The sequence below is a fragment of the Branchiostoma belcheri genome, unplaced genomic scaffold (genome assembly GCF_001625305.1).
Source record: "Branchiostoma belcheri isolate BF01 breed outbred unplaced genomic scaffold, Haploidv18h27 scaffold19, whole genome shotgun sequence".
In the NCBI taxonomy this organism is placed as follows: domain Eukaryota; kingdom Metazoa; phylum Chordata; class Leptocardii; order Amphioxiformes; family Branchiostomatidae; genus Branchiostoma; species Branchiostoma belcheri.
This window is the reverse complement of record NW_017803379.1, coordinates 3662815-3675118: the sequence shown is the minus strand read 5'-3', so window position 1 is coordinate 3675118 and position 12304 is coordinate 3662815. Positions and strand designations below refer to the sequence as shown.

Here is a 12304-nt window from a genome sequence, read left to right as displayed (position 1 = left end):
AAACAGGAAAAGTTTGGGCGCGATCGTCCCCCCTACTCTTCATTGTTCTCGTTGATAGGTGCACAGTTGTTTGTTAAGTTACGTCAAACTTTTGCTACTGATTAACCAGACCTGAAAAGTACACGTAATTTACAACTCAACTCGTCGAACTTTGAACTTCAAAAGATTCAAATCAGCTTTGACATACAACAACAGCGAAAACGTGTAGTTGGGAGTGGAAAAGTCTGAAGAAACAATTGAAACAAGGTAAGGTCTAGACGTACTAGTTTTTAAGTTACAATTCAGTTGCAATGTAGCATCTTTTGCACGAAGTAGAGTGAAGGATCGAATTGAAATTGCACGTTTGGTTGCCCACTGGTTATCTAACCAGGAAATAACGTTTAGAAAAAACAAAGTTTGTTGATTTGAACCACGAGAAGGTAGACACGAACCACTAAGTCTAGTTACACTGAATTAACATCTACTATAGCCAGTTTTCTTTGACTTTGACTTTATCAGTGGGATCCACTTCTTCAGTATGTGATAATTACGATCTGTGGATCACTGTAAAAAGAGACACGGCACAAATGTGTGCACGTGCATTTCGGTAGTCGAAAACTGTAGTCAGTTCTTATGTAACTCTCCAAGCAGATATTTTGGTTGTTGCAAAGATAGTATCGAATTGGCCAGGCAGTATCCATTTGCAAGGCCGTTACAATTTGCCTGGAGGAAAAGAGGATATCAGTAGAAAAAAGAAACCCGAATAAAAACGCTTCAAAGTGGTCAAAAATAAGTCAAAGCCTGAACCTCAACCTCTGCTTGGAGGGTACTACTAGTATAGTCTGTGTTTACACAGTCTCACGCTGGCTGGGGTTTTCTGGGGGTGGCAAGTGTTTGGTGGGCCCAAATGTTGACAGCATTCTAGATCAATAAAAACACATTATGCTATAGGTCTAATATTAGATACTCGACAGGTACATGTAATCATACGTGTATTTCTAAATGTATGAATCAATGTAAGTATCCAAAGTTCGAAATACCGGTACTCACTCTCACATCAGGTTACCCGGCGTGCAAATTATCAGTTTCAACTCCGATTTCTTGTTTGTAGCATGACATCCAGGTGCTGTAGGAAAGCGAGAGCTGCTCTCTGCGGGGGGCCTCTGGATTACGAGTTTGCCACCAACACCACCTGTCACGGTGCAGCTAAGATCGCCAACGCACACAACCGGGTCCACAGGCTACTGTGGGTGCTGGTCTTCCTGGGGTCGTTTTCCGTGTGCGTGTGGTGGATAGCCGACAGGTTCGCTAATTGTTTTTTTTTTCTATTCTCACGTTTATTACAAGACATGGCGGCACACTGTCAAGTTTCTTCAACTTATTTTCATGCCGCCACCAACGCGGACAAACGGACAACAGACTCATTTGCACCTGATTAAAGTGCCTTTCCCATGGCGGTAACATGGCAGGATTTGAACTCGGGACCTCTTAGTCCCGAGCAGAACACTCTGTCCATACGCCGCACGCCCCCACAACTACAAATTGTTTTCGTTCGCTGTTTGCTTCAGAATCTGTGAATTCTGGTACTCCACATTACAATTTATCATCTATACATGTGTAGCTGCAGTTTGCTCATTTTGGCCGGCGATATTAGCAGGCTTAAGTGGTGCCTTCCTCCTGAAAATTTATCACTTAGGTACCAGGCATATTATTGCAATTATATTTCTTTCCTTACTGACATGTAGTTATTGTTCGTCCCCTTACTTCTACCAGACATCAGAAGCTGCTAGAAATAGTAAAACTTGACCAAATACTAGTAGACAGTTTGCAACCGCTTCTGACGTCTGGTAGACGCTGCAGCTCCGTATCACAACATTGTGGATGCGGTATGGTTGATGTTGGACATTTTCTGTGACAAAGACGTCAACATTACGTACATCATGTGCTGTCGCATCATTGTGGTGTCGTTCTTAACCTGTATAGGGTGGGGAACTACTACGGGTTCCGCACAAACACCGAGATCAGCCGGAGGTTCGAGGACAAGTTGATCTTCCCTGCTGTCACTGTCTGTAACTTCAATAGGTAAGTAGGGTTAATTTGTATGTTTTTCGTCCTCAGCAGCAAGGATTGGAAATGGGCGGGTGGGGATTGTGTTTCAGTTGATTGACAGGGTTGTGGTCCGGCATGCCCTGGGTGTTAGGATGTGCTATGGGGCCGCCAGGAATGTGTACTATGAAATTATGGTATGAAACATAAGCCATGGTGTAATAAACATAGTTTATGATAGGGATACACTTTATGATATATCTGATATCGCTGTTACATTTCAAGAACTACTTAACCAAATAGTTGTGTTGGTAACTCTGTGATTTATTTTCCCAGATACCGTGCTTCCAAGGTTTCCAATGACACTCTGGAACATCTGTGGGAACTTCTGAACCTGCACACAGCGGTGGTCAACAAGGACAACGCCACATACAATGCCTCACTGTGGTTACTCAACAACTGTTACATTACAGATGTGCTTGTTGGATAATTTTTGGGGGGAAAGGAACAGGGATACGCGTACAAGTTTTGTTTTCTGAGGAATATCTTGGATTTTTGTAATCTCAAAGGGCCAAAATACACCCTATGCTGTTGAGTTCCCTTAATTACTGTACCCAAAATAAAGTCTACTATTGGATTCTGCAGCAATTATGTACTAGTAGCAGTGAGAATTTAATGAGATGACTTAAGACTTTTAAATACAAGTACAAACGGCTCCTTTGGAACTCAATCAATTGATTAATCAATCGAATTAATCAATCAATCAATCGTTTCCTCTTCCCTTGCTCAATAGTTGGAACACTCCACCTATCAATGCTACAGAGTTTGCAGACCTGACCAAACAGGCTGGTTTTCGGCTGGACGAGGACACACTGATCATGTGTAAGTGGAGGGACGAGGATTGTCACCAAGAGGTGAGCTAGGGATAGCCTCTACTAGGCTTCAGAAGCAGCTGGAAGGAGTAGAAATTGGCCAAATAGACAGATAACATGCCAGGGGAGTTGGTCCGCCAAACATTTGCTGCCTCTTTGCCTTTGCAGACCAACTCCCCTGGTATATTATCCTTTTATTTGGCCGATTTCTACTTTTTCTGCTGCTTCGGAAGCCTGATAGAGGCTAAGCTAGAGGCTAATAATTTGTGGGCGGGGCTTGTGTAATGTAAGGTTTCTGACTGTCAATCAGAATTAATGATCCGGCCAATAAGAGACCAGGATTTGATAACAAGGCGACAGGTGGATCCATGTTGTGTTTGTTGGTTTTCAGCACCAAGGACAGGAACAAATAACTATCCCATGTATTTTTGAGTTGTAGAGAATCATAGCCATGAGTTCTATCTAGAACTGTGCCTATCTATACATGAATTCCAAAATCTGTCCAGTTGCTTGAGTAACTATTTCCTAATGTGTATACCTTACATTACCTGGCTAGAATCAGGCTCAGTTCTGGATAGTCTCTGTGCATCCAGGAACATAAATTTGCTCCAGACATAGTTCAGTGGATGTATAGACTATTCCGAACTGTGCCTTTGCTACGAATCTCTGCAACAAGAATGTGACAGTGTTACATGTATATCTGATACAAGGGTTGTAACTTATATGACTTGGGCAAAGGATATTCTTTGAAATACTTTCCTGACTAATCCCTCTCTCCATAAAAGGACTTCGAGCACCACTTCACTCCGTATGGAAACTGCTGGACGTTCAACTGGAACACCAGCTCTGCACGGGCACAGCCGACTGCCGGGGAGGGGAACGGGCTCAGGATGCTCATTAATATTCATGCTGTAAGAGTATTCTTATTTTGATGCATAGAAACATTAATATTAAACTGAAGTTCACTTTATGTCCATCAGGTGGACACACTTTTTCTGTATTGGCCTACTCCATACGTGCAAATTTAGTAACTGATATTTTTGCAAGGGAGTGAAATATGATATTGTTTCTGGCTTTTCTCTGTCTGCGCAAATAGGTTAAAAATCAGATTTTAAAATTAATATTTCAAACCTAATTGGTCTGTGTGTTTCAGCACTGCAGTTTCTGTTTATTCTGCCAGGTGGTTCTTATTTTGCCAGCATGGAGCTTTGACTACTTGCTATAACATGCAACCATGAAAATGCAGTCTTACTTCATCTAGGATGAGTACACAGAGCCTGCCAACCTAGACTCGATGGACGTGGGACTGAAGTTTTTGGTTCACGACCAGCATGACCCGCCTAAAATGGACTCTGAGGGACTAGCAGTGGCAGCAGGGACACACGTGTACACAAGCATCGTACAGCAAAAGGTAAGAAGTCACTACATGGTTTAGACTAACAAACTACTGCTCTGATAAGTCAGTTACACATCCATGTGGTGACCAGCCCTCCAGCTCTTTCCTGCCATTGCTACATAATGTAACCCAACACCATGTGGTGTCTGAAACCAGTTATCATGCTGCAATCTGGTCCAGGTATTTTTTGTTTGGAGAAGAAACAGTGTGAAGGTAAACGTACCTAGACCACTAGACTAAGTATATGTAACTAACAGCCTGCACCCCAGAGGTGTCGCCAAAAAGACATGAGGAGAACAACATGGTGGTGAATGAAAACACAACCTTATCAGGCATTGCTGTCAAATCGGTTATTAATGGATCTTCAAGTGTTCTTTGAACAGTGGGCTTTATACATGTATAGTCAACAGCAGTGTTGACCTCACCAGGGTTTTGGGTGGAAAATCACAAACACGTTACACTCTACCAAAAGGGATTGCATTCCCTTTTAAACCCCTACAGTATATCAATGAAAGAAAGCCGTGGGGCCAGTGTGTTCCTGAGAAGACCCTTCAGTACTTTGACAGGTACTCACTGACTGGCTGTCTGCTGGAGTGCAGGGCGAGAAGACTGATGAACAGTTGTAACTGTCTACCTGCCAGTCTACCAGGTAATAATTAGTCTTGTGACATGCATATTTGTTAACCCACCACGGGCACAGACTGAACTGCACTGTTTGATGCGCAAACATTGTATGTGAAATGTTACTGTACCTTTGGACATCATATTCTTGTCCTATCATACCACAGGCCCTGCCGATATGCCGCATTGTTCACCGATACAGCTGGGGACCTGTGCTTATGAAGAACTAGGTACTGTATGATCATTAGGAAATACCTGATTGAATCATATCAATGAATGGATTATTATGACATGTGATTGTATGACATATTCTAGACACAGTGGATTAACAACCTGCTGCCCCTACAACCTAAAAAATGCTATGGGACTACCTTAATCTTTTTATTACCATCTCTGTCACACTTCTGTGTCATCATTACTAATATAGCTTATCCCTGTATTTTCAGCTAAGTTTGACCAGGGAGAAGAAGAGGTGGGGTTGTGCAACTGTAGCGTCCCTTGTGAAGAGACAAAGTACCAAGTCAGCCTGTCCTACTCCACCTGGCCTAATAAAGATGCACCACGGCTCTTCAACAGATCACTGCAAGATCTACGGTGTGTATCCCCACAACAAACACTTTTAACAAAAAACCCAAGGAAAAACCTGACTGAATTACACATCATTGAATAGACTTTTACTCATACTAGTCAAGCGTTGTGCAAGTATTACAATTATACCATGATTAAACAGTACACATTCCTAGTGACCTCATACCACATTTCACCACCCAGGGTATGCCAGATCACAACCCTGTCAATCAACTGAACCCCAGTCTCTGCCCACTCGCTTCAACTCCTAAGGACAAGATACAGCACATACATTTTGTGCAAACTCCTGCAAAAATGGTTAACAATGCATGTATGATATTTTTCATAAATAACAGGTGAGGGCCACTTGCAAAAGCTGAGGACTTATGAATCTCTATATTTTTTTTTACTGACAGAGAAAATTATGTGTCGATGGATATCTTCTACCAAGACCTGAATTATCAGACCTTTCAGCAGTTTCAGACAGTCACAGTACCAGGGATGATCAGTAAGTCATTGTCTGAATACCATTAAATTAAGGTAACGCCTCATTTTTTAAATAGGGTACTCGTAGTTTGTATTTGGAAATAGTGCATCTGCCCAAGGGGTTGCCAAAAAGGCTAGTCTGATAGTAAGAAACTGAATGTAATGGTTATAATCTCCATGTTTATCTGATACCCTGTACCCCCAGTGACTAGGTCAGGTCCAGGATACATGTACTACATTGTATGTACTGTAAATGCATTAAATTTTGTGGTGGCATGTTTTTGGCATCATAAGTTCGCAAAAACTGTGAAAATAATACCACAGTGAAAGTTTCTGTATTTCCAGTAGGTAGGCAATAAGGTACTGGTAGTTTATGATCATACTGTAATGTTGGGGTAACGAGATGACACCGAAATGCAACCCTTGAAGTTCACATTGTGACCTCCAGAATGAAAATCTGAAAGATGTTTTTACAGGTGACATTGGCGGCCAACTTGGGTTTTTCCTGGGAGCAAGCATCATCACACTGTCAGAGTTCCTGGAGTACCTCATCCTAAAACTCATTGTGCACAGGTACGGTGCAGAGCAAGAACAGAACGTAGAGGATCCAGGGAATAAAGACAAACACTGTGAAAAAGAAGGACTGGGAGTCAAAAACACTGACCCTGGTCAAGATTCTGACCAGCTGCAAGCTGTTGTAGTCATCCCAAGACACAGAACTGGGAGCTACACTGAGGCTGTTGATACTTTTGAAAGAAATACTTTTGAAGAAAATCATTTAGATGCACAATCTAATATTTCTCGTGTTTTTTTTAATGTTAACCAGTATTCATTGTCAGGTTTTCCTCAAGAGCAATTAACTGATCAGTCAAGACGAAACATCAGTTTGTATCCATTTATTCAAGACACTTGGGGTAAGCAGAATCACATTGGCGGAACAAAAGACTTGTGTAAGTTGTATGACATGGAAAATGGTTACGGATATCCACTACTACAGCAGCAGAGACATGTAACAACTTACGTTTGATGAGGCCTTGTGTCGAGCTTGTTCCAGATTCTATGAATCAGAAGTGGACTTTTGACTTTGTTGAACCATTGCACTACTAGAGTAGACATTGCTGTATTACCTGTGAGGAATGCATTCTCTTTTTAAACTCCAGCAATAGACATAAGATATTAAGTGGTTAGTGGTATGAATTGCAAGTAATCATTTTCAACACTATAGCACATCTAAATACATGGAATATTCACTTTCTTTATAGTTTACAACCATTTGTTCATACTACATGTAGTTCAATCTTCAGTATTTGTAAAAAATCCATGTCTTTCTTGTAAAGCTATTACTAACCAACCAACCAACCAACCACAATGATCACATACTTGATTTGAATGCAACAATTTGGAAGGCAAAACAACTACTGGTGTCCTACATTTCATGCATATCAAAACAAATCAAAATACTTTTGATTTTATTGTGTTTGCAACATTTTTGTACGAAAGCGTCATGTAGTATTGCTGACTAAGCCTGTAGCCAAGTAATACAATCTTGTGTCAAAAAGCTAGCTCAGCAAAAAGAATGTTAATCAGCAGTGTCGATACTAAATAGTTCTGTCATAAAAAAATGCAAGTTTGAGAAATTTCTAAACTAAATAATCATATATGAAGACCCTTGTTGGAAAGAGGTGCTTTGTTAAACAGTGGAATGACTTTTGAAAACGTTTCATCTGTGTATTTTCATCTTTTTGTTGTTGTGTTCACTTAAAAAGTGCTTCTGATGCATTCAAAAAGCTTGTCTGAAACTCCTGGTCAGAAAACCTGGACGAAGACTCCCGGCCATTTCTTCTGACCTCCATCCTCTCTTCTGGGCTCATGCTCAGGATGGTCCTGATGGCGTCCGCGTATGTTTTCTCGTCGTGCGCGAGAAAGCCCGTACAAGAACCGTTGTGCTCCACGACAATGTCCATCTTGGGGCCTCCTGACTCGTGTGCTAGGATGATGGTACCTGCTGCCATGCATTCTACAACGCCTGTAAAAGAAAGCACACAATTTTAGAAACAAACCTACAACAACAAAAAGCAGCAAGTTGCCTTTGCAGGACAAGAATCAAACACAAAATATCATTGTATACGAGTGAATTTCTTACAAGAGTAGCTGTCACAGTACAGTAAATGTATTCTCCACAAAGTATGATTCTTACATCTAATACAGTGTTAATGGCAACTCTACTTCATTTTCTTAGTTACAGTTGGTTGTCAGCATCTTTTAGATGCCAGTATGTACAATGTACAGTGTAGTTTGTACGAATGGTTGAACATCTGGCTCACCTATTCCAAAGTGCTCGTTCCACATGGTGTGCAGACCTATTGTGGCTTCAGACAGGCTCTGTTTCAGTTCCGAGAATGGCACGTTCAGACGGAACTCTGTATACTGCGAGATCTCTAACTTCTCTGCTAACCGTTTCAGTCCGTCTACGCGATCTGCATCCCCCTGGTTTCTCACCCCACCGATCATGACTAACTTGTAGTTCTTCCTCTTCTCCTGGGGTACGCCTTTGAGGAACTCGTGGAACCCACGTAACTGGAGAGGGTGGTCTTTCTCGGGACGGAACTGCGCGACTGACACAATGCTGTGCTGCGCTTTTCCCGCGTCGCTCTTCATGGGTAGGTCCATGAATTCTTTCACGTCGCAGGGTGGGTACACTTTGTATGTGCCCTCCCTCGTGCCCCATATGGACACTATGTGGCCATGTGTCCAAGAAGAGTTGACCATCACCACGTCGCAGCAAGACCCAGCGAGACCGTAGATGAAAGCAAATGCACGGTAGTACGCAATCTTGACCGCACTCAGTATGGGACTACGGGCTATGATCGCTCTGTTGTTGTAAGTGGCTGTCTGGTCTGTGACCCTAGACAACATATCTGTACTTATCGTTGGATAGTGCACATAACACCCAACTCTGCACCCCCCGAGATACTTAAACATGGGCAGTGTAAATGCATACCCCATGCTATCCAGGTAGACATCGGGAACATATTTTGTCAAGGCTTCCCACCCAAGCCAGATAGATCCCAAGCTTTGTCCGAGGAGTGTGAAATATGGCCATGTGCCGGCCTCGACCCAGTCCCGTCGACCGAGGAAGACAAATTCCGGTTGCTGACGAAGAACGATGTTGAACCGTTGTCTCGCGTTCTTCACTATTTCTGCTCCCTTCACGTTCTTGTCCCCGGTGTATACCAGGCATTTTACGTGTTTGTACCTAGAGGAAAAATGATATTTGTTTCATATAACCTGTAAACCCTACTCTTTTCAAAAAGTGCAGTGGCAGTGAGCAGTCTTTACATCACATCCAAGAGGACATTTCTAACTCCAGCAATGTACTCCTTTTCCCTTAAGTCTTACCACCAAATATATAGCTATCAAAAATTAAATGCATCAACAGTAATCTAAAACTGTGGCACTGATATGTGGTGTAGGAGAAGAAGAACTGTACTATCTAGCACTTCTACTATGCATATAATATATGAAGTTCTAGCACTGCCTCATATGTCGAACAACATGGGAGTGCTTAAGTCTAAGTGAGTCTAGCACTTCATGATCATGACATACACCTGAAAATGTTTCAGTGAGAGGTTGTGTAACACAGGCTACTTAGTTACCATCAGATAAGGAAAAATATTTGGCTGAATTTTGAGCATACTTTTCCTGGAGGGCACGTACAGCACACCACAGCACCCTCTCCCCTCCTCCCCCGGCATTGCAGTACGGGTGGAAGAAGCCAACCACTAGGACGTCCTTGTCTCCTTCCTTCAGGTGCGGCAGTAGGCTCTTGGCTCGTGAACGAACCCAGATACGGAGAACGACAGCTACAGTCACGAGGAATATGACTGCAAAGACAATGCCCCACAGCAATAGGGACAGAGCCATGCTGTAGAAAATGAAGAAGCAATTTACAGGCGTAAGAATTAATTTTGCACAAACAGCATTGATGTTGTAATTTCAATAACATAAACAAAATAGACAAATTAATAAAAGAATACAAATAATTCTAGCAAGATTCGTTTTAGCACTATTGTGGTAACAATAACTAACATTTGCCATTCAACACATCTTTAAGCTGCCTCTGTTTGAAGACTGAGGCAATTGACAGAAGGATCATAATCCTCTCAATTAGACTATTTTTGCATAAATTATCAAACTATACATGTACCCGCAAGCAAGGAAGTTAAGGGAGACTTGCTGCAAGACCCGGGAGAGAAAGTTAAAGATGAGCAGTGATGATGACCAGCAAAAAAAGAAAAGGGCTCAGACCATCATAATCTAGATACAAAATCATCCTTACACTGTGAGTGATGTCGGCGAATTGAGGAAATTATAGGAATAAGACTGCATTAATATTTGATGTGTGAAAAGCCGAGGCTCTGATTTGTGAGGGATGTTGAAATTGGCGGACTTTGACCTGACCAGCAAGTTGCACACGGCACGTCCAAACGTTTACAACCTCGGCTGCTGCACCCCGCTTTGCACACGCATTGTACCATAAAAACAACCGCAAACGCCGAGTGACGAAGCAGTTTTCACTCTGAGGTAAGTAACCTTACGTCTCTTTTTGCATTTGCGATCAAGACCCGAGATTTCTCAGAGAATTCTGAGGTAACTCGCTGTTTTCTCACCTGAGAAACGACAGGATCGTCTGCAAAATCGCCATGACCTGGATTAAATGTAAACGTAAAATACGAAAAATGAATGAATTCATGCTTTACTGCAAAAACGTTGTTAAAGATCCAACAAACTGAAAAAGTTTGCGTAAAAATAATCAATAATGATAAAATTTACGAACATTGAGAAAATTTGACTAAATTTGCTTCGAAATTTTCAATATTATTTGAGAAAATCCAGTTGTACTTGTGTGCGGTGAAATGACCCGCCAACGTCATGACCCAGTAGTCACGTGATTTCCAGAAGGGGTGTACACAGAAAAATCTTCGAACGACTAAGCAGATAAAAACAACAATTCCTAAAGTTATAACTTTACAGATGACCTAAAAACCTACCAGGTAAGTCGTGTGTATCTTTGTCTTTACGTTCTATCAGTTTTATCCTTCTCAGTCCTGTCAATATCATGCCAGAGACACTCGAAAATTTCGGCACCAAAAAAATTATTTCCTGTTCTGTTCTGACGTCAATCAGGGATTATCCAGCAGTTTTCCCTTGCGTTTTTCCGGTTCGCCTCTAGCAGATTTGCAAACTTTTGTAATCGTCTGCAAATCAGCTGAGACAATAATGCGGAAATATGAAATTATGGTACTAATTTTGTAGAAGATTGTGACCGTCAGTCCCCAGCATGTGATTTGTTTACACTTGTTGCATACAACTGTAAGTTGTAACGGTACCTGGCACATACCTGTACCATGATAAAGACATCAACTAACGTTACAGTACAGGTACGAATAGAATGTTGCTTCACCTGACACACTGGAAAAGTGAAAAATTATTGTTACTTATGTTAGGAAGCCAGTATACAGCAATATTAAGAGGTATCGGTTCCTTAGTTGTCAAGGTTTTTTTTGCATGTCTGCCTGTGTTTGTTCTGACCTACATAATTTTTTTTTTTGTACTTGCATGTGAGGACAAGAGACTAGAGAGAGACTCGGCAGCTAAAATAGGTTCGATGAGCAGGCTAGGTCTTTCGATTGTTCGTAACACATGAAAGGGGTGCAGTCTGCCATCTCTGATTGCCTTGTTTGATTACAGGTGTGTTCAACAAACAGACACCATGTCGGGAGTGGAGACCACTGTGATCAGCGTACAGGGCATGACTTGCAACTCCTGTGTACAGAACATACAGGGATATGTCGGCAAGCAAGATGGAGTCATCAACATCAAGGTATGGATATTTCATACTAATTCATAGTCTCTGATCAGCCACTATATACTAGTACATGAAGTACTAGTCACAGGAAGTTCGTACACATGAGCACCAACGCAGCGTCAACTCAGCACACCCAGAAATCATCATAGCGGGTGACTCAAACACGAGAGGTATAATGCCCAACATTCTATACCCTAGCAAGCAAGTCCATAAATATGCAGCAATGACTGTCCCACAAGCAACAGACCTCATCAAGTCGACATCCCACCAAGACCCAAAATGTATCGTGCTCCACGTGGGAACAAACGATGTCAGACAGGAGAGAGCTGCACAAGGCGTGACAGAGAACATCAGGCAACTGATCATGACGACACACGACAAATACCCCAACACAGCTGTCGTCATCTCCTCCATTCCCCCGAGGAACGACGAACATCTAATGGCAGTGTCTCAAGACGTGAACAGTTT

General features: G+C 42.0%; 3 protein-coding genes across 5 annotated transcripts in view; 2 read left to right on the top strand and 1 right to left on the bottom strand.

The window, feature by feature from the left end:
- The first annotated feature begins 110 nt into the window (after window positions 1-110).
- LOC109467814 (acid-sensing ion channel 5-like) lies at window positions 111-7683 on the top strand. Of its 2 annotated transcripts, none has more exons than XM_019765885.1 (12): window positions 111-246; window positions 1091-1282; window positions 1963-2061; window positions 2362-2469; window positions 2819-2939; window positions 3683-3808; window positions 4159-4308; window positions 4795-4942; window positions 5082-5144; window positions 5361-5508; window positions 5898-5989; window positions 6444-7683. In XM_019765885.1, the coding sequence occupies exons 2-12, from the start codon at window positions 1092-1094 to the stop codon at window positions 6992-6994; spliced, it is 1797 nt and encodes a 598-aa protein (XP_019621444.1). In that variant the 5' UTR covers window positions 111-246; window position 1091; the 3' UTR covers window positions 6995-7683. The 2 variants fall into 2 exon arrangements, with proteins under 2 accessions (XP_019621444.1, XP_019621443.1); XM_019765884.1 differs by having other exon boundaries at window positions 2362-2472.
- LOC109467816 (GDP-Man:Man(3)GlcNAc(2)-PP-Dol alpha-1,2-mannosyltransferase-like) lies at window positions 7681-10682 on the bottom strand. Of its 2 annotated transcripts, none has more exons than XM_019765888.1 (4): window positions 10638-10682; window positions 9665-9892; window positions 8292-9223; window positions 7681-7993 (listed from the first exon to the last, which is right to left on the bottom strand). In XM_019765888.1, the coding sequence occupies exons 1-4, from the start codon at window positions 10670-10672 to the stop codon at window positions 7722-7724; spliced, it is 1467 nt and encodes a 488-aa protein (XP_019621447.1). In that variant the 5' UTR covers window positions 10673-10682; the 3' UTR covers window positions 7681-7721. The 2 variants fall into 2 exon arrangements, with proteins under 2 accessions (XP_019621447.1, XP_019621446.1); XM_019765887.1 differs by lacking the exon at window positions 10638-10682 and adding an exon at window positions 10307-10513.
- Window positions 10683-10895: 213 nt separating this feature from the next.
- LOC109467839 (copper-transporting ATPase 1-like) overlaps window positions 10896-12304 on the top strand; it is a 22802-nt gene continuing 21393 nt past the window's right edge. Inside the window, 2 exon segments of the mRNA XM_019765926.1 lie at window positions 10896-11021; window positions 11719-11851. Coding sequence (XP_019621485.1) covers window positions 11741-11851 — 111 coding nt within the window. The 5' untranslated portion in view covers window positions 10896-11021; window positions 11719-11740.